This window comes from Populus nigra, chromosome 1 (assembly GCF_951802175.1).
Source record: "Populus nigra chromosome 1, ddPopNigr1.1, whole genome shotgun sequence".
Lineage (NCBI taxonomy): Eukaryota > Viridiplantae > Streptophyta > Magnoliopsida > Malpighiales > Salicaceae > Populus > Populus nigra.
Genome location: NC_084852.1, coordinates 24,860,094 through 24,877,671, shown reverse-complemented (window position 1 = coordinate 24,877,671; position 17,578 = coordinate 24,860,094). Strand labels below are relative to the sequence as shown.

Here is a 17,578-nt window from a genome sequence, read left to right as displayed (position 1 = left end):
GATCAAACATCATCTAGTTTAATTAAAAACCTAACTTAGATCAAGTTTTTAATCTTAAATTTTTTGAATTAATCTATTAAATTGAAAGGAGTTTAATAATTATAATTATAAAAATAGGTGTTACACTAGTATGGAAGTTTCATCAAATATTTATATTCACTTTATTTCATCCGTATTTTCACCTCATGTGAAAAACTATTTAAAAAAAAAACTAAAAGAAAACTAGTTATTGCTTTTTTTTAATAAAGCCTTTTTTCTTTTCTTTTTAATATCACCAGCTAAGCGAGAATTCTGGGTGCTTATATTGTCTCTTAAATTGGGTGCGAAACGACAAATTGTCCGGTGGTTGATGGGGTCCGAGTTAAGCATGCTGCAGCTGATCTTTTGGTGAAGCAACAAAGCCACCTGTGAAGAAAATTCTTGGACAACATTAATGTCGTGTTCACATGATAAAAACTCTTGATTGCCTTTTAAATTTGATATCTGTACAATATTGAGACAAAAAATAAATCAAAGACACATTAAATAAGAGGCCTTTTTCTTCCGCAAAATATTCTGTCCAAAAATAAGTTTTCAATTCCAAGTAAATTTTATGTCCGAGGCATGTGTTCTGTTGAAAAATTACAAGGCATTTAACCAAAGGAACAATATCGTTAGAAAATAACGAATTAAATTAACACGGATGAAGTATGATAAGAAATTATTTAAAAATATAATGCTAAATAAAAAAAATTAACAGTGAATTTTGATATGCAATTATTTTAATGTCAAATTACTTAGATTTTGTCAGATTCGATAGTTTTATCTTTTATTTTTCATATTCATATCAAAAAAATTTAATTACATTAAATGTGAGAGTGGATTTACTTAGGCCAAACTGCCTTTGACTAATTATTTATTGATAATGTTTAAAAAAATCCAAGTATTTTGAGGGCAAGGCTTATGTTTTGGATAATTAATTAATCTTTTAATTTTAACAATCTGATTCATTCTCCTCAACCAAAATGGTCAAGTGCTGATACCTATAAAAGGTTCCCTTTGGTGAATTTAAAGACTCTCCAATGCTTGAGTAAGTATCTTTTTTAGAGAAAAAACTATGATATTTTAGAGATAGACTCTAAAAATTAATATGCAATAAAGAATGAAGATTGAAAACCTCTCTTAAATAAAAAAAAAATTAAAGTTGATGGAAATATGGAGGGCTCTTAAAAGACTTGTATACAATATCTCTTGCACAAGATTAATGTCGATGAAAATATGGTAGACCCTTAAAAAAATTTTATACACCTAAAATTGTAGTGAGACAAACTTAGTATTGGGCTTTTCTCTTAAGTTGAGCCCATTGGAGTTGAGCCCGGACATGTTGTCTGAGACCGTAGATTTTTTTGGTTTTTAGAGTTTTTTTTATGCCCATTAAATTTGAGTTTAGTAGTATCCCTCCAAGTCTTTGTGATATTTTATACGCAAATACTTTGTAAAATTACCCAGAACAACAAGTTTGTTGAATCTTCTCCACATGAGAAGAGAGATGGAAACCCGGGCTAATATAACAAAGAGCTCGTGTGTAGGGGCATATACTATGGTTGAAGAAGAATTTATAAGCATGTAAAGGGAAACCATGGAGGAACCTATATTGAAAAAAAATTATAACATGTGAAAAAACTCATGGAAAATGATCCTGTACTTAAAAAACTTTTTAAAGGGTGAAAGGGATGAATCCATGTCAACTCCCATATTTAAAAAAATTTCCAAGAGGTGAAATGAGACTCAAGGAAGGTTAGTCTATATTTAGAAAATTTTCTAAAAAGCTGGAGGAAACCTGAGAAGGATGAGCCTTTATACTTTAGAAAATTTTCTAAGATGCCAAGGGGAACCCAATAAGAGTTAGCCTTATGCTTAGAAAAAATTCTAAGAAGCTGAAGGGAACCAATGAGGATGAGCCTTATACTTAAAAAAAAATTAAGAGACTGAGGCGAACCCATATCGACGCTCATATTTAGAAAAATTTCTAAGAAGCAGTGAAGACGAACTCATATCCACTACTATACTTAGAAAAATTTCTAAAAGGCTGGGGGAAACCTATACCGACAAGTATACTTAGAAAGAATTTTAAGAGGCGGAGAGGATAGACTCATGTGTACACCTATACTTAGAACAATTTCTAAAAGGTTAAAGAGAACGCTAGGAGGGTGAGCTTTATACTTAGAAAATATTTTAAGAGGCTGAGAGGAATCTTTGTTAACGTCCATACTTATAAAAACTTTAATGGTTGTAGAGGGAGGCTCGTGGCCTTCTAGTTGATGGTGCAGGGCTTGGAAGCCCATACTAAAAAGAGATCACACTATAGTAGAAGGCATATGGCCTTTTTAGTGAAGGAGTGAGGCTTAAAAGCTTGCCATTGGAGAAAGATCTTACTAAAGAGTGAAAGGCATATGGCCTACCTAGTAATGGTATGGGGGCTCGAGAGCCCTCCACCAGAGAGTGGTTGCATTAGAATGAGAGAAGTATATGGCATTTCTAGCATTGTTATAGGGCATAAGAGCCCTTCATTTAAGAGTTATTGTATTTTTTTACCCTGTGATCTCACTAGCAATAACATGGGCCATGAGACCCCCCTACTAGAGAAATGTCATGCCTGAGAATGGAATATTCGAGATCATCTCTAGAGATAACATAAGGTCTAGAAACCTATCTGAAGATGTATGTTAGTTCTTTAGGTTCCAATTAGCCTTGATGGTATATATTTGGCTATAGGATGGAGGTCTTGTTGCTTTATTGAGATTGGTCATCTCAAACTATTATGAAGGGTGAAGCTATCATACTAAGGAGAACACCTTCCAAAAAGAATGTGGAATTGTACTAGAGATAATCCCTTCAAATGAAATTGTGCAATCATATTAGAAAGAACCTTTTTCAAGGAAATCGCGCAAGAGTTCTTAAAACCACCACTGAAGATTTGTAGATAGGAAATGTATGTTAAAAAAACAATTATTATAATTTAAAAATAAACTTATTTCCTATTAAGGATAATACATCCTAATGTGATTTGTTGAGCTCTAGGAAGCCTTATGACTTATTCTTTTGGAGAGTGATGCTATTGCATTAGAGAGACCCCTGGTCAATCCATCTTAAGGGTGGGGCTATCGCGGGTGCCAAGACTTGTTGAGATGACAAAACTTATTTTTGCTTCAACAGCTAACACAGTCTATGTGAGGGGTTGCACTTAGTTGATGAGCTGTTGGAAGTCCGAATGGGCAGAAGTGCTCGCAGTAACATGTAAATCCATCAAGCATTCTAGCTTAAATGTGTCATGGTTATGGGCTATAAAATAACTTAGAAATGTAATTAGAAAGAAACTAAAGACTTTTTTTTATTAATTTTCACAGACAATGTCAATTGATAATATCTAAAAAAAAAACCCAAGTAGTTTTGAGGGAAAACTTATGTCTTGGATAATTAGTTCATCTCTTAATTCTAACAATTTGATCCATTCTTTCTAATCAAGGTGGCTAGGGGTTGGTACCTACAAAAGGATTCCTTTAGTGATTTTGAGAACTTTTTAATGTTTAAATAAGTTTTTTTTTTAGAGAAAAAACTATAATATTTTAGAGAGAGACTCTAAAAATTAACATGCAATAGAGAATAAAGATTGAGATCCTGGTGTTTGAATGATTCATGGTATATTTGTAGCCTATGAGTCTTGTCTCTTTATAGAGAAAAGGAGCTAAAGTATAATTTTCCCATGATAATTTTAACAAGAAAAAATATCATTGACATATGTATTAATGAGGGATAAATATTTCTTACACAAACATTAATATTTCTTACACTAGTAAAGTTTGTCTTTAGAAAATATCGAGATATTAAATAAAAAAATAAATTAATAGAGGTGAAGTTCACCTCTATATTATTTAAAAATAAAACACTAAATAAAAAAACCAACAATGAAGTTTGATTTGCAATTATTTTAATGTCAAATTACTTAAATTTTGTCAAATTCAATAGTTTTATCTTTTATAGTTTTATATATATTTTAATTATATTAAATGTGGAGCGGAGTTACTTGGGCCAAAGTCCCTTTGATTATTTTTTTATAGATTTATTTACGAATCACGCTGAAAGATAAGTGACTTGCTTTGGAATTGGCATTCAAAATTAATCCCACCAACACTTTCTGTACCCCTCTTTCTTACATGTATATTTGAAATAACTTTTCTTTTTTTTTAAAAAAAAAAAGAGAGAGGGTAAATTGGATAAATGATATACTTTCACCGACTCAAGTCAAATAAATTCTATAACTTTAAAATGTATATTAAATAAAAGAAATAATTAACAAGTCAAACCAACTCAATTCAATCTATCTGAACATTTAAAATCAATCATGACATAAAATTGATTCCAAATAAGCTCCTAGGATTCCTTCATGCCGTTACAGATAACAAGATTTGGTAAGTTTATTGTAATTTTAAATGTTCTTTTTATAAAAAAAAATGAAATCTAAGATCATAAAAAGACGGATGAGAGCATGATTGTGATTGTTCCAGTAAAAATTATTTTTTAAAATATTATTTTATTTTATAAAATTTATTTTTAATATTAATCCACTGGAATAATAAAAAACAAAAACAAATTCAAAAACATTTAAAAATATAGTTAAACCGCGATGTGAAACATACAAGTGAGTCTCGTAGGCCTTCAAATGATAAACTGACGATATGGTCCCTTGAATTCTCTCTCTCTCTCTCTCTCTCCAGCGGAAAGTGGGGGGCCAATTGGATTGCATGGATTTCATCGCATCATAGACGTGAAAAAAGGTCTGCTTAATTTCACGCGGCTCCCTCATGCCCGCCTTTTGTTTTCTCTTTCTGCCCCAAATCTTTACGTGATTTGGATTTCACCCCTAATCGTTTAACTTCAAAAGTTTCTTGTGGAATCCAAATCAATCCACCTAATATACTCATGACTCACCACAAGAATTCCTCTTTAAAAACTTAACAAGAAGAAGAAAAGAAGCCTGCAAACCTCAAAGCCTGAAAATTTTAACAATATCATGTGAAATTGGGAATTGAAAATATTCATATAAACACATTTTGATTTTAAAATTTTAAAATTTAAATCTAAAATTATATCTTTTAACTCTCATATTACTCCATTAATTTTATAAATTATTCATCTTAATTGTATAATTAATATCATGATTATATTATATAAAAAATAATTATATTAGCCATATAATTATATTAAAATTAGTTTAATATAAAATATATTAAAATATAATTGCCTCTTCTAAATGACATTTTACCATTGTAATGCACATAAATAAAAAAACTATATTAATTTATACTATAAAAAACTATTTTATCAATTTAGCTCTTGAAAATAGCATCTTCCATTAGAGTTGAGACTTTCATACCTTTACACAACGGCTATTTTTTATAACACAATGTATTATTATTATTATAGAAGAATAACTGGTATTGCATCTATGGTCCTAAGGACTTCGTTTATTAAAACTTCCAATAAATAATTAAAGACTTCACGAGTCAGGGGTGGCTAGGAAATTAATTAGAGTATAACATGATAGCTTGGAGATCAAATAGCAGCAAAGATGAAGGAGAAAGAATGAAAACACACGAAAATACAGGGCTACAGTGACGAAACCTCCTCGAAGCCTAGCCTAGCTGCCTTGGTTTCACCACTGCTTGCATGCTAATTAAATAATGTTGTGATTAGGAGTGAAAATGGTTATGATAACGTGGGGCAAGACACTTAAAACGAAAAGCGAACACACACTCTCATGGCACATAATTGCATCTCAGGCTCATGCTTAATGATTTTGCTTCCCATCAACGATCATCATGTCCCATCTCCAACAATCATCCCTTCCCATTTTCATTTTCTATCCTTGGTGTTCCTCCTTTCCGGGTATCTTCGCATCATTTCCCTCTATTTTCCCGCCATTTTCTGCTCTCTAAACCGATCGACTAGTAGGGTTGCAGTTCGAGTATTTCACCAGTCGTTCACGGATGATTATTATATTGGGTTATTGTGATGCACACCAGCAGTGTTTTTTGATCATGGCTACGTGAGTGATAATATAACTGCACAAAAAAGGGTTTAATTAGTCTCACTTAATTACAGTAAGCTTGACAGTTCACTAATTAATCTGATCGAATAAACCATATATATAATTCCCCAATTGACACCTATGTCTCTAGCTAGGTAGAAAATAATCTTGTGGAGGATGCTGATAGACGCAGCTGATTCATGTAGAAATATGCATATTCCTGTGTCTCTAGGTAGAAAGTGAAATCTGGTCGCATGTTGGCTACACGCAAAGCAAAACTAGCTACTAGCTAGGAATGGACATACTATGTTTGTATTGACGATTGGACTAAAGAATCACCTCAACACGTTACCCGGGAGTTTTTTTATTCAGATTTTCCGTGGAGTCTGTAATATTATTTGATTTTTAAAGTATTTTTGGTTTGTAATGGAAAATGAATTGAAATAATATTGTTTTATTTTTTAAAATTTATTTTTAATATTAGCAAAATATAAAAAAATTAAATTAAAATAAAAAATAATTTTTTTTAAAACCCAAAATTAAACATACTCTTGGTAACGAAAGATCCTCTTGCAGTACTTGAAACAAATAAAATATATATATCGGTTTGGTCAAGCAAGGGGCCGGCGTGTCATGGTCATTTTATGTTGGTTTCCACCTAGAATGAATGATCGTACGAGCTAAAATGCTCATGGCCGGCCGGCCGGCCCCTTTGTTTGACCACAAGAACCCAAGAGGAAAACGTTTATATATTCTTTTTATCTGGAGAGGAACTCTATAGGAGTACTTGCCTACTTGATCAAGTAAGGATTTGGATCGATCTCTTCTAATCATATTATTCCATATTGTGTACATGGATGACCCATAGACGACGACATATATATGAAGTCGAGAAATTTTTGAACGGTTTTTAGTTTTGCAAACAGAATCGATTTTAATTGATAATTCTTGTGTCGACGTAGACAATTTGTGTCTGCATGAGTACAAATATGAAACATTTCGACCTATATGCATATTTTAATCACAATTCTGTATTTTTAATTAGATGTTCGAGAGTGTGGTATGATTACTTTTTGCTCGAAAATATATTAAAATAATATTTGTTTAATTTTTTAAGAATTATTTTTAACATAACACATCAAAATAATCTGAAAATACAAAAAACATTGAAGTAAAAAAAATAAAAAAATTAATTTTTTTAAAAATACTTTTAAAATACAAGAAAAATAATCATACCAACATAAATCAATCGTTAATTCAATTTTTGTTTTCTTTTGGTGTAGATTCCTGAAAACCAAATGAAAAATACCGAGTAGTATATAAGAACCTTCCACGACTCATGCTTAGATGATTCGCAGGAAATCATAACAATCAATTCCTATCTCAAAACCAAGAAACTAAAATAAATAAAGAGAAGGGGAAACAGGGGATCATTAGTCAAAAAATTAAAATAAATTTGGAGTGACTTTTTTCTTTTCTTTTTACACACACTTGGATTTCAGTCTCTTTAGTATAAATATATTCATATTGGTCTGGTCAGTGGTTGTTGCACCCAGCATATCTAGCTCAGCCCAGACCCATAGGCCTAGCATAGCAGGCAAACCTCGCAGGCCTGCTTCGTTTTAAACTTTTATTATTATTATTATTTGGGTTATAAGGAGGGGATAAAGCCCCAACGACGAAATGATGTCAATTCCACGTCAAAGAAAGACAAAGCAAAGTAAAACGCCACCTCTATCTCCAAACAAAAATCGAATTTTGTTGACCAATCAACAACTCTAATAGCCTCTGTCTACTCTGCTATATTTTGGAAAAAAAATAAAAAACTTATTTCATTTATTTATATCTGGTTTAGTTTTGGAAGAATAACATTGAAAGATTAAGAATCACTTATTAATCTTAACTCGAAATTAGCAGGCTATGCATGCATCATTAGCAAGTAAACAAAAATATAACTTAGAAGATAAATGGTGTTGTTTATGGAAAGAGCAAGGCTATATTCAACTAGATTAAATTTATATATTATTTGCAATATATAGAATACCATGCTTTCTAGAAGCTAGCCATTAGACAGGGTGGTTGACTGGTATCTAGGCGATTTTAAGACATCCCTGTTTTTAAGCTGGTGGTTCGATCACTTTCCAATCATAATATGTGGTTTTTGACGAGTATTAGAGCTGGAAATGAGTTGACAATACGGGGGAGGCAGCGCGGTGGCACCTAGCTTGCTCCATATTCGTTGTTTTAAGACACTAAAACTCTCTAATAAAGACCAGGGCTTTAACGGTGGCACCTAGCTTGCTCCATATTCGTTGTTGCTCCATATTCGTTGTTTTAAGACACTAAAACTCTCTGATAAAGACCAGGGCTTTAACGGTGGCACCTAGCTTGCTCCATATTCGTTGTTTTAAGACACTAAAACTCCCTGATAAAGACCAGGGCTTTAATTTTGGATAAGCCATTAGAACAAGAATGATAAGGACAAATGTAAAGTGAACTATGACATGATTAAAACTTAGCTAGTAATTATTTTAAAATCATTTGGTGGTCTTGTCCCTATGCGTAAGCCACCAAATAATCTCGGATGCAATGTTTGGACTGTTAAAACTCTATCCATTCCCCCGGAGCATCTGGTCCCCTTGCTTATTTGGCGAGATAATGTTCGAAGCACTGGTGTTGAGTTAGGTCTAGAGCACAATGGGTCTGTCGGACAGGTTCAGAAGGCTCGAAGATTGATCTCAAATAGGTCTAAAGTGCCTAGATATCGGCCGTGGTTCGGATCCGTTAATTGAAAAACATGAGATCCGATGCCTCAAGAATGTCTAGGGTGCGTAAGTGTTAGGTCAAACTAGGCCAAGTTCAATGCATGTTGAGCCTACGAGGCTAGGTTTTGTTATGTTTGGTATGCAACACAGGAGGTAAAAGCAGGACTAGGATCCAAGAGGGTTGCCCTCGGTCTTAGGCCCGATTCTGTAATTTTTAATTGTTAATTGTTAATTTTAGAATTTATAGAATTAGTTAAAATATCAACAAACTAATATAAATATCCATGTTAATAATAATAATAAAAAAACTAGGGTTTAAGGATTGGTTAAGTTAGGTTCTGGACTTCTAGAGTTATGTGGTGCTGACTAGAGGACTTTATGTGGTCGGGAGGCTACACCATATCTCAAGCATTACTCAAGGTTCGAGTTAGTTCTTTGATTCTAGATGTCGAGTTTGTATTTGATCTGAGGAATCAAAAGCTGGGATAAACCTTGATAATAGAAAGTATTTAATGTCCAAGGTACATGGATCTAAGCTAGGCTAGTTTAGCCTTGATAAATGTAACACGGCATTAAGAATATTTGTTTGACATCTTAGATTGAACCTTTAATTGTAGAGAAGATCAATTTAATCTATCTAAAATTCAATAATTTATAAAAATTGTTATGAAAATAACACACAATAATGATTAAATAGCAGCCAAACTAACATAAATTAAAAAGAAGAAAAAAAAATCAAAAGAAATAGGAAAGTAAAAATATAAATTGTTTTTAAAATAACATCTTCTTGATTTAATCTTAGCTAGTTACAATACCCAACCCTCTTCGAATCTAGACAAGGAAAACATTGTGGCAAAATTCAAACCTAATTTTAATATTACATCAAGAGTTTTAGTTTTTTAGTTAGATAAAAGACTTGATACATTTAAACTTTTTTAAATTTTATTTTGTTTATATAGTATATAAACATATCTATTAGACTTTACAAGTTAAAATTCAATATTTATCGAGATTTGATACATCTTAATTATTTTGAAATGAAATTGCATCTACTAACCTACTTATTTGTAATGATAAATACATCATACTTCATAGATCTAGAACATTTAAAGATTGAGTTTGGAATGCTAAATTCAAGATAATTTTGAAGTCGTCAAACTAACAACTAAAAAGATTGAATGTTTTTAGGCATGCAAAATTTTTGGGTCTTCCATAACATGGGGCACATGTATAAACTAGTGTTGATCTGAAGTTACTAGGTTCAGATATATCTTGACTTGATTCCTAAGCAACTTTTCCTTAATTTTAATTTAATTGCATTACAATATAATTATACAGCCAGAAAAACTAATATAATGGACGATTCAATTGCATTAAATCATATTTCTTATATGACAATACATCGTTCTAGTTCTACACATGTTTTTGGCAATGACCAAAAAGTAAAACTTTTTACTCCGAGATCGCTCGCTCGCTCGCTTCCGTTCATTCCATAAGGATTCTCCTCGGACGATCCTTTCTTAAACAAAGATAAAAAAAAAAAAACCTCCGTCAATCCTGCCATTGTCTCTTTCCTCCGACTTACGTGCCCTTTGCTTTGCATCTCCATTCAGTCAACACAAAATTCCAATGGTCTCCACCGTCGTTCATTTCTGCGAAACCGACAGATACTTGAAAAAATCTCACTTATGACTTACCCTGTCTTACCAAATCCTGTGACTCACACGAAGAAACACCAAATTCTCTCTCTCTCTCTAGCCTCTCCAGCAAAATAGAGCTCCTAAATCCTGCCCACCCGCCCCACCATAACCCGAACCCGAATTCCCATTCTGTGGGGTTCGGTTTCGGGCCTAACGGGATGTTGAGCTCTCAGTTGCCGGACATTGCGGAAGAAAGTAGCAGCGAAAGAGTTTATGTGGCTTTAGGGAATTCTATAGAGAAAGCTGTGAGCTTGCTCAACTGGGTTTTCGAAAGCTTGGGAACCAGACAAATTTGTTTACTTCACGTTCACCGTCCTTCTCCTCTGATACCTACTCTCTGTAAACTCTATCTCTCTTGCTTCCTTTCTTTTTTGGTTTTTGGTCTTTGTACTGTACTCGAATCTTGAAATGCTTGCTGAATTCAATTTATTTCTTGTTTTGTTTTCAAATCTTGTTGTTTATTCACTTGTTAGTTTATTTTTAGAAAGTTTCTTGGATCCAAGATGGGATTTTTCTTCATTCTTTAATTTACTGTTAATTTTTGTTAGGATTTTTTTTAACTTTGCTTTACGACTAAGATATGTACTTTGATTTCCAGTTATATAGGAGTATATAATCACATCTTTGAGATTTTTATTGTAGTGGGGAAGCTTCCAGCTAGTCAAGCAAATGCTGAAGTAGTGTCCGCATTTAGAAGGGAGGAGAATGAACGGACGAAGAAACTTTTTGATTATTACTTGATCATTTGTCGTAGAGCAAAGGTGTGCTATCTCCCAGATCAGATCTCTGTACATGTAGGAGAATGATATTTTAATTTTTCCTGGAAAGTGATTTTGATGTCACTGAACTGTAAGCGAGGACACTACTCTTCCTGATCTACTTCTGCTGTTAAGAAATGCAGCTTTGCCTTTGACCCTGCTGTCAAGTTTTTTTAAGGATTTTTTTTTTAATTTAATAGCAACTTGATTTAGCTGTATTACTTTTATGAATCTGCATGTAGAGTAACTAGTTGAATGATTCTTCATTTCAGAAATTTGTTTTCTTTGCTTATCATCTCAGGGAAAATGTTCATTGTGCAGGTTGAAGCAACTATTGTTACAATTGAAAGTGACCAAGTTCATAAGGGAATTGTAGAATTGTTGAACAGACATGGTGTCAGGAAGCTTGTTATGGGGGCTGTAAAAGAAAAGTAAGCAGACAACCAGTATTATCACAATCACTTATTCCAGTATTTCGGTGATCTCCATTAAGTGTTTCTTTCGTGAAATACTTTTGTTGATTCTAGCGGTGCAACAACTGTCTTTGTGCGTAGTTTCATGTTTGTTAAATCTGTAAGCCATGCACCGATAGATTTGAAAGTAAAACTATAACGCATCATCATCTCTTAAGACAAATATGCATTCTCTGTCAAAGACCACTCATTTTTTAAATGTTACTTCAGAACAGGAGAGTAATACCTTACTTATCATCTTGCCTCTGTAGCAAATTTCATCAGCAGTCTTGTATTTCTTGGCACAAACTTTCTTTTACTATCTGTTTTACATGCTGGAGCATTATGCTCTACTGGGAGCTTTAGATGTTCCTTTCTATATTGAATCCTATTGGTTTGATACAGTTGTATGAAGGTCAAAAAGAGCTCCTGCAAAGAAAACTATGCTGCGAAACATGCACCCTTGTTCTGTGAGATATGGTTTATCAACAAAGGGAAATGTATATGGACAAGAGAAGCTTCTGAAAATTCAAATCTTCTCCAGGGTTCATTTAGTTCAACAGGTAGCAGCTGTGCTTCAGGATGCACTTCCACTGAAATGAGAGTGTCTTCAGGTTCTGATCCAAAATTGGAGGAAGAAAGCTCATATTCTCACATTGAAGAAGTGAGTTTAGAAGCAGAAGCTTTGGGGAATGAAGCATTTGAAGAGTTGTTGAAGTGCAAAACGTTGGAACTGGAAGCAATGGAAGCTTTCAGCAAGGTAAACACCCTTCAGCATTCCTGGTTCATTTCTAGATTCGGTTTGTAGATCATGTGGCTGTTTTCTGACTCCTCAGAGTGTAAACTCTGGAGGAGACTGTAAATTAGTGGTCAACTCACTTTGTGCCCAGCATGTTCTGAATCTTCTGTGTAGAAACTTCATCATTCTTGTGCACCTCACACCAGAGGTCTGAATCAATTGTAAGGAAATAAGGTCAATTAGTCAACAAGCAAAGAAAATTTGGGATGCCCTCCACACATTTTTCACTTTTATTTGTTGTGAAGTTTCAATTTTTTTTTTAATCAGGCGAACAGATGAAAAATTGCTTAAGAAATAGACAGTAATGTTTCATGTTCTTTTTTAATGTTTTTCTATAGCTTTCCTTTTCAAATTACTTGCTGTAATTTTATACAAATTCACATCATGGAATCTGGGAAGTTTTCCCAAATATATTTTCTCGCCCTATCATTGAAAAATCTTGAAGTACCCACATTTTTTTTTCTCCGAGATGTTTATTTGGACTTCCAAGTTAGGGGAGTGTGCTAGCTATTTGAAGATTTAAGCAACATGTGATTGCAATAAAAAATAGGTACTCCTAGTCATTTCCCTGTAGCTAACTTTGGTACATGCTGTATTGGTTCTTCATTGGAGAGAATCTAATTACTCTCTTCTTATCAGGTCAAAATCTATGAATCTGCTCTTGTACATGAAGTTAAACTTAGAAAAGACGCTGAAGATGCACTCAATAATACAATACAGGATCAAGAAAAGCTATTGAAAGAGAAAGATGAAGTAGCTAGAAAGCTAGAGAGAACCATGAGAAATGTTGCTCTTCTAGACATTCGTGCACAGGAAGCAAATCGCAGGTGTGAGGAAGCTTCTGGAGAATTAAAACTCATTCAAACATCCGTCTTGTCTCTGCGGCAGGAAGAGCAGAGGATCCGACGGCAGAAAATGGAAGCTGTGCATTGGCTTGAGCGGTGGAGAAGTCCTGGGCAAGCAGGAACTGCAAACTGCAATGGTTTTCTTGGAATCACTGAAGAGTTGCCTGAATTAGCAGAATTTTCTTTGTCTGATTTGCAAACTGCTACTTGCAACTTCTCTGAGAGCTTCAAGCTTGGTCAGGGAGGTTGTGGTCAAGTTTACAAGGGTGAAATGTTGGGTAGAACTGTTGCTATAAAGAGGCTGCATCCCAATAACATGCAAGGGCAATCAGAGTTTCAAAAGGAGGTTAGAGCTCTTTGTAACTCTCTCTCTTTCTGTCTATGCAGAGAGAGAGATCCCATATAGTTATTTGGATGTATCACTACTAATCCTTTCAATGCCTTACTCATGCCTTGAGTGTCCGTGGGTAATTGACAATTATTTGGACGATTCACTATTCAATATGATCTTCATACTTTGATGTTTGGGATGATCGGCAAACAATATGCAGTATTTAACGAGACACATTTTAAACCATCTGATTTGGAATCTAGAATTTCCCAGCACCATTTATCTCACACAATATCTCTGAAATTAACCTTTAGTATTTATTTAAGCAGGTCCAAGTTCTTGGCAAACTACAGCATCCTCATCTGGTGACTCTGCTTGGTGCGTGTCCAGAAGCATGGTCTCTTGTGTATGAGTACTTGCCCAATGGGAGCCTCCAAGACCGCCTTTTCCAGAAAAACAACATTGCCCCCTTGACATGGAAGATTCGAACACGTATTATTGCTGAAATCTCAAGTGCCCTTTGCTTCTTGCACTCTTCCAAACCTGAAAAGATTGTCCATGGTGATCTGAAACCACAAAACATCCTGCTAAATTCTGAACTTAGCTGCAAGATATGTGAGTTTGGAATTTGCAGGTTGGTAACAGAGGATAGTCTTTATCAGCCAAGTTTTCATTGGAGAACTATTCCAAAGGGTTCCTTTCCATATACAGATCCAGAGTTCCAAAGAATTGGAGTCTTGACACCGAAGTCTGACATCTATGCCTTTGGAGTAATCATTCTACAGCTACTCACTGGCAAGCCTCCTGCTGGATTGGTAGGTGAGGTGCGTAGAACAAGGAAATTAGCCTCAATTTTGGATCCATCAGCTGAATGGCCAATGATTGTGGCAAGGCGATTGGTGGATTTGGCCTTGCAGTTCTGTGAATTGAGCAGTAGGGGTAGACCAGACCTAACACCTACACTGGTAAGGGAATTGGAACATCTGCATGTTTCAGAGGAGAGACCGGTGCCATCTTTCTTCTTGTGCCCTATTCTTCAGGTAAGATGGCACGCATTTATAATGAAACTGAGAATAACATGATTGTACACCACGTTTTACACTACAGAGACACACCCTTTCTCCCCCTTCCCCATATTCTTTTTCCAGCAATTATTTCATTTTCTAGATATTCACATGCAGTGGCTTGGTTTTATCAGCGCTTACAAGCTCTTTGTCATTTTGAAGTTGAAAAATCAGTCCTCCAAAGTGCAGTTTTTAGCAAGCATTCTGATTACCACAGAGCAGGGTATTTTGCTCAATTTGTCTAACATATCAAATGGTTTTCTTTCAGGAAATAATGCACGACCCTCAGGTGGCAGCTGATGGGTTCACGTATGAAGGAGAAGCCTTGCGTGGCTGGCTGGCAAATGGCCGTGAAACATCTCCAATGACCAATCTGAGATTAGATCACTTGCATCTCACTCCCAACCATGCATTGCGTCTTGCCATTCAAGACTGGCTTTGTAAATATTAGAATCCCATGCATTCAGTTATATTGCGTGTTAATCATGTTTGTATAGATTGCATTCTAGGCTATCCTTGCTTCACCGTGTATAGATGATAGAAATAGCTGCATGAAAGATAGCGGGTAGTGTTTTAGATGCTGCATTGGCCGAGTTAAATTCGGCTGTGTTTGATTATTTGTACAAAATTGTTTCAGCCAAGTGAATGAAACCTGAAAACCATGTGTCATTCGAGATGGATATGTATGGATGTCTGAGAAATTTGAAGCTTCTAACTAGAAATGCTAGTCTTTTTGAGGCAAACATATCTAGCCATTGTGCTAGGAGACTGTTAAAATTAATACATCTCTAACAAGTATCGAAGTCTTGATCAAAAGCAAAACCGTTCATAAGCGTTCACAAAGTGCTAAAGAAACACATCTTATCTCAGAATATATTAGCATAATAAAATTCAATGCTCGCTGTTTTTTCCGTGGGTTACAGAATTGTACAACCGGCAACACGTATAACAGGAACAAACCTTGGCCACTGACTAATGCACAGAGAAATTTGCAGACGCTATGTCTACTAGATTGAAATCCTAAAATCCTTGCAGGATTTCATCTCTTGCTCAAAGGAGGGAAGCAGTGGTTTGGTTCTCGGCGTCACTAAAGGGGTGGTTTTCCTCTATAATCCTTGGTTCATCTCTCCTGCCAACCAAAAGGGGATTTCCCTCTCCTGTGCCGTTCCATCGATGTAATTCTTCCTTCTTAGGAACCAAGTTTTCTTTGAGACTTGTTCCAGGTTTCTCGGGCATTTGGCTAACGTTGACGGTACTTTCCCAAGAATCCAGATTCGCCCTTTTCTTGGCAGACTCGGAATTTGTGTCCTTGTGTTTCACTGTTTGGATCAAAATTTCTTCTTTCGGGGATAAGAATTGATTTTCCCAGGAATCGTTGAACTGAGAATTACTTCTTGCAAATGTTTCGTTAGATGATTCCTGTAGAATGCCTTGCGCTGATGAAAACCTGTGGCAGAAGCTCCCAAATCCCTGAATCTCTCTAGTCACCTTTCTAGCTCGCTCTCTCTCTTCTTTGAGAAGAGGTCCTTCTTCAAGCAGCTTCAAGATACTCTCTGATTTCTTTCGAACAGCGAGACCCCAGTTGAATCTGCACATATTTTTTGTTACTAGTGACGAGAAAGACAAAAAAAATGCTGGTAGCTTATATATACATGTCAAGTCCATGAGAAGAAGATAAATATGAATACAAGCATAAATAGAATCACAGACCCTTTTTCATCTATACACTGAAAGCCTTCCATCTCCCTAATAACATCTTGGTCAATCTGAAACTCCCCTGCCACACTCTCTGGTCCATGAGTCAACAAGTGTTCAAGTACAATAAGGGAATTGTAAGAGGACCTCCAGTTCTTTCTCTCAAATCTCTCAAATCTGACTTGGCCGAAAGGTTCAAACATACAAAAGTATCCAAGTCAGGGAACAGATAACAAGAGGGAAAATAAATCATGAAACAAGAAATGAAAACCTCTTGTGTAGAATCTCCACAATTCTCCAAAAATCATCGACTTCAAAAGCAGCCCTTGAAATGGATCCAAGGGTAGGGTTGTCTGGTGCCCATGGATTCCCACTTGTAACTTCTTCAGTCAACCTTCCAAATATTATTCAAGCACCACCAGGAAACGCATATAACCCAGATCAAAAAGACATACATGCTATGTCATATCAAACCCATGTTGAAATAAATCACTACTAGACCACTAGCTGTTTAAAAGTTCAATCTATAAAATAACTAACAAGAGCCTTACAGTTCTGCCGGTGTGACATCAGTGAGAGCTAGTCTAGCACTCTTAATCTTTTCCTTGAAGAAGAAAGAAGCTTGCTTCTTAAGTTCATGGAATGATGGTGTACCCATGTTGCTGCTGGTATTGCCTTTGCTTAAGATAAACATGGTTCAGAATCGAGGGTCTGATGAGTTGAAGGGGGGAAACATCAGAGCAGCTAAGAAGAGGAAAATTGGAAGCTATTTTTACATCAGGGCTATCCTTCCTATAATATTAATTACTTGATGAAAGAAAAAAACACTTGTGCTTACCAATACAATCCAAAAAAGTAAATAATGGGGGACTTGCACTTGTTATCAGGATCAAGAAGTCAGAAAACGGGACACAAAAACTTAGATTTTTGGAGTGGAAAAATTCAACATGACATCTTAAGTAAGGGAATAAAATGAGGCCTCGCATTGCTAACAGCGATGGTTTCAAAGCAAAAATACAAGGGTGAAAAAGATCTCTAGGTTTTGGATACAATATAGATTTTTTTTCTGCCATGCACCGCGGGTCAAGTTAAAGTTTTTTAA

At 34.9% G+C, this 17,578-nt stretch overlaps 2 protein-coding genes across 4 annotated transcripts; one reads left to right on the top strand and one right to left on the bottom strand.

The window, feature by feature from the left end:
• The first annotated feature begins 10,294 nt into the window (after nucleotides 1-10,294).
• LOC133668492 (U-box domain-containing protein 33-like) lies at nucleotides 10,295-15,463 on the top strand. Its single transcript, XM_062088377.1, has 7 exons — nucleotides 10,295-10,871; nucleotides 11,175-11,293; nucleotides 11,612-11,721; nucleotides 12,148-12,502; nucleotides 13,181-13,732; nucleotides 14,047-14,757; nucleotides 15,050-15,463. The coding sequence occupies exons 1-7, from the start codon at nucleotides 10,691-10,693 to the stop codon at nucleotides 15,230-15,232; spliced, it is 2,211 nt and encodes a 736-aa protein (XP_061944361.1). The 5' UTR covers nucleotides 10,295-10,690; the 3' UTR covers nucleotides 15,233-15,463.
• Nucleotides 15,464-15,625: 162 nt separating this feature from the next.
• Nucleotides 15,626-17,478, bottom strand: LOC133668496 (uncharacterized). 3 transcript variants are annotated; one of them, XM_062088403.1, is made up of 5 exons: nucleotides 17,315-17,478; nucleotides 17,028-17,220; nucleotides 16,748-16,870; nucleotides 16,492-16,653; nucleotides 15,626-16,369 (listed from the first exon to the last, which is right to left on the bottom strand). In XM_062088403.1, the coding sequence occupies exons 2-5, from the start codon at nucleotides 17,168-17,170 to the stop codon at nucleotides 15,832-15,834; spliced, it is 966 nt and encodes a 321-aa protein (XP_061944387.1). In that variant the 5' UTR covers nucleotides 17,171-17,220; nucleotides 17,315-17,478; the 3' UTR covers nucleotides 15,626-15,831. The 3 variants fall into 3 exon arrangements, with proteins under 3 accessions (XP_061944387.1, XP_061944380.1, XP_061944372.1); XM_062088396.1 differs by having other exon boundaries at nucleotides 17,028-17,187; XM_062088388.1 differs by lacking the exon at nucleotides 17,315-17,478 and having other exon boundaries at nucleotides 17,028-17,308.
• Between the last annotated feature and the right edge of the window lie 100 nt (nucleotides 17,479-17,578).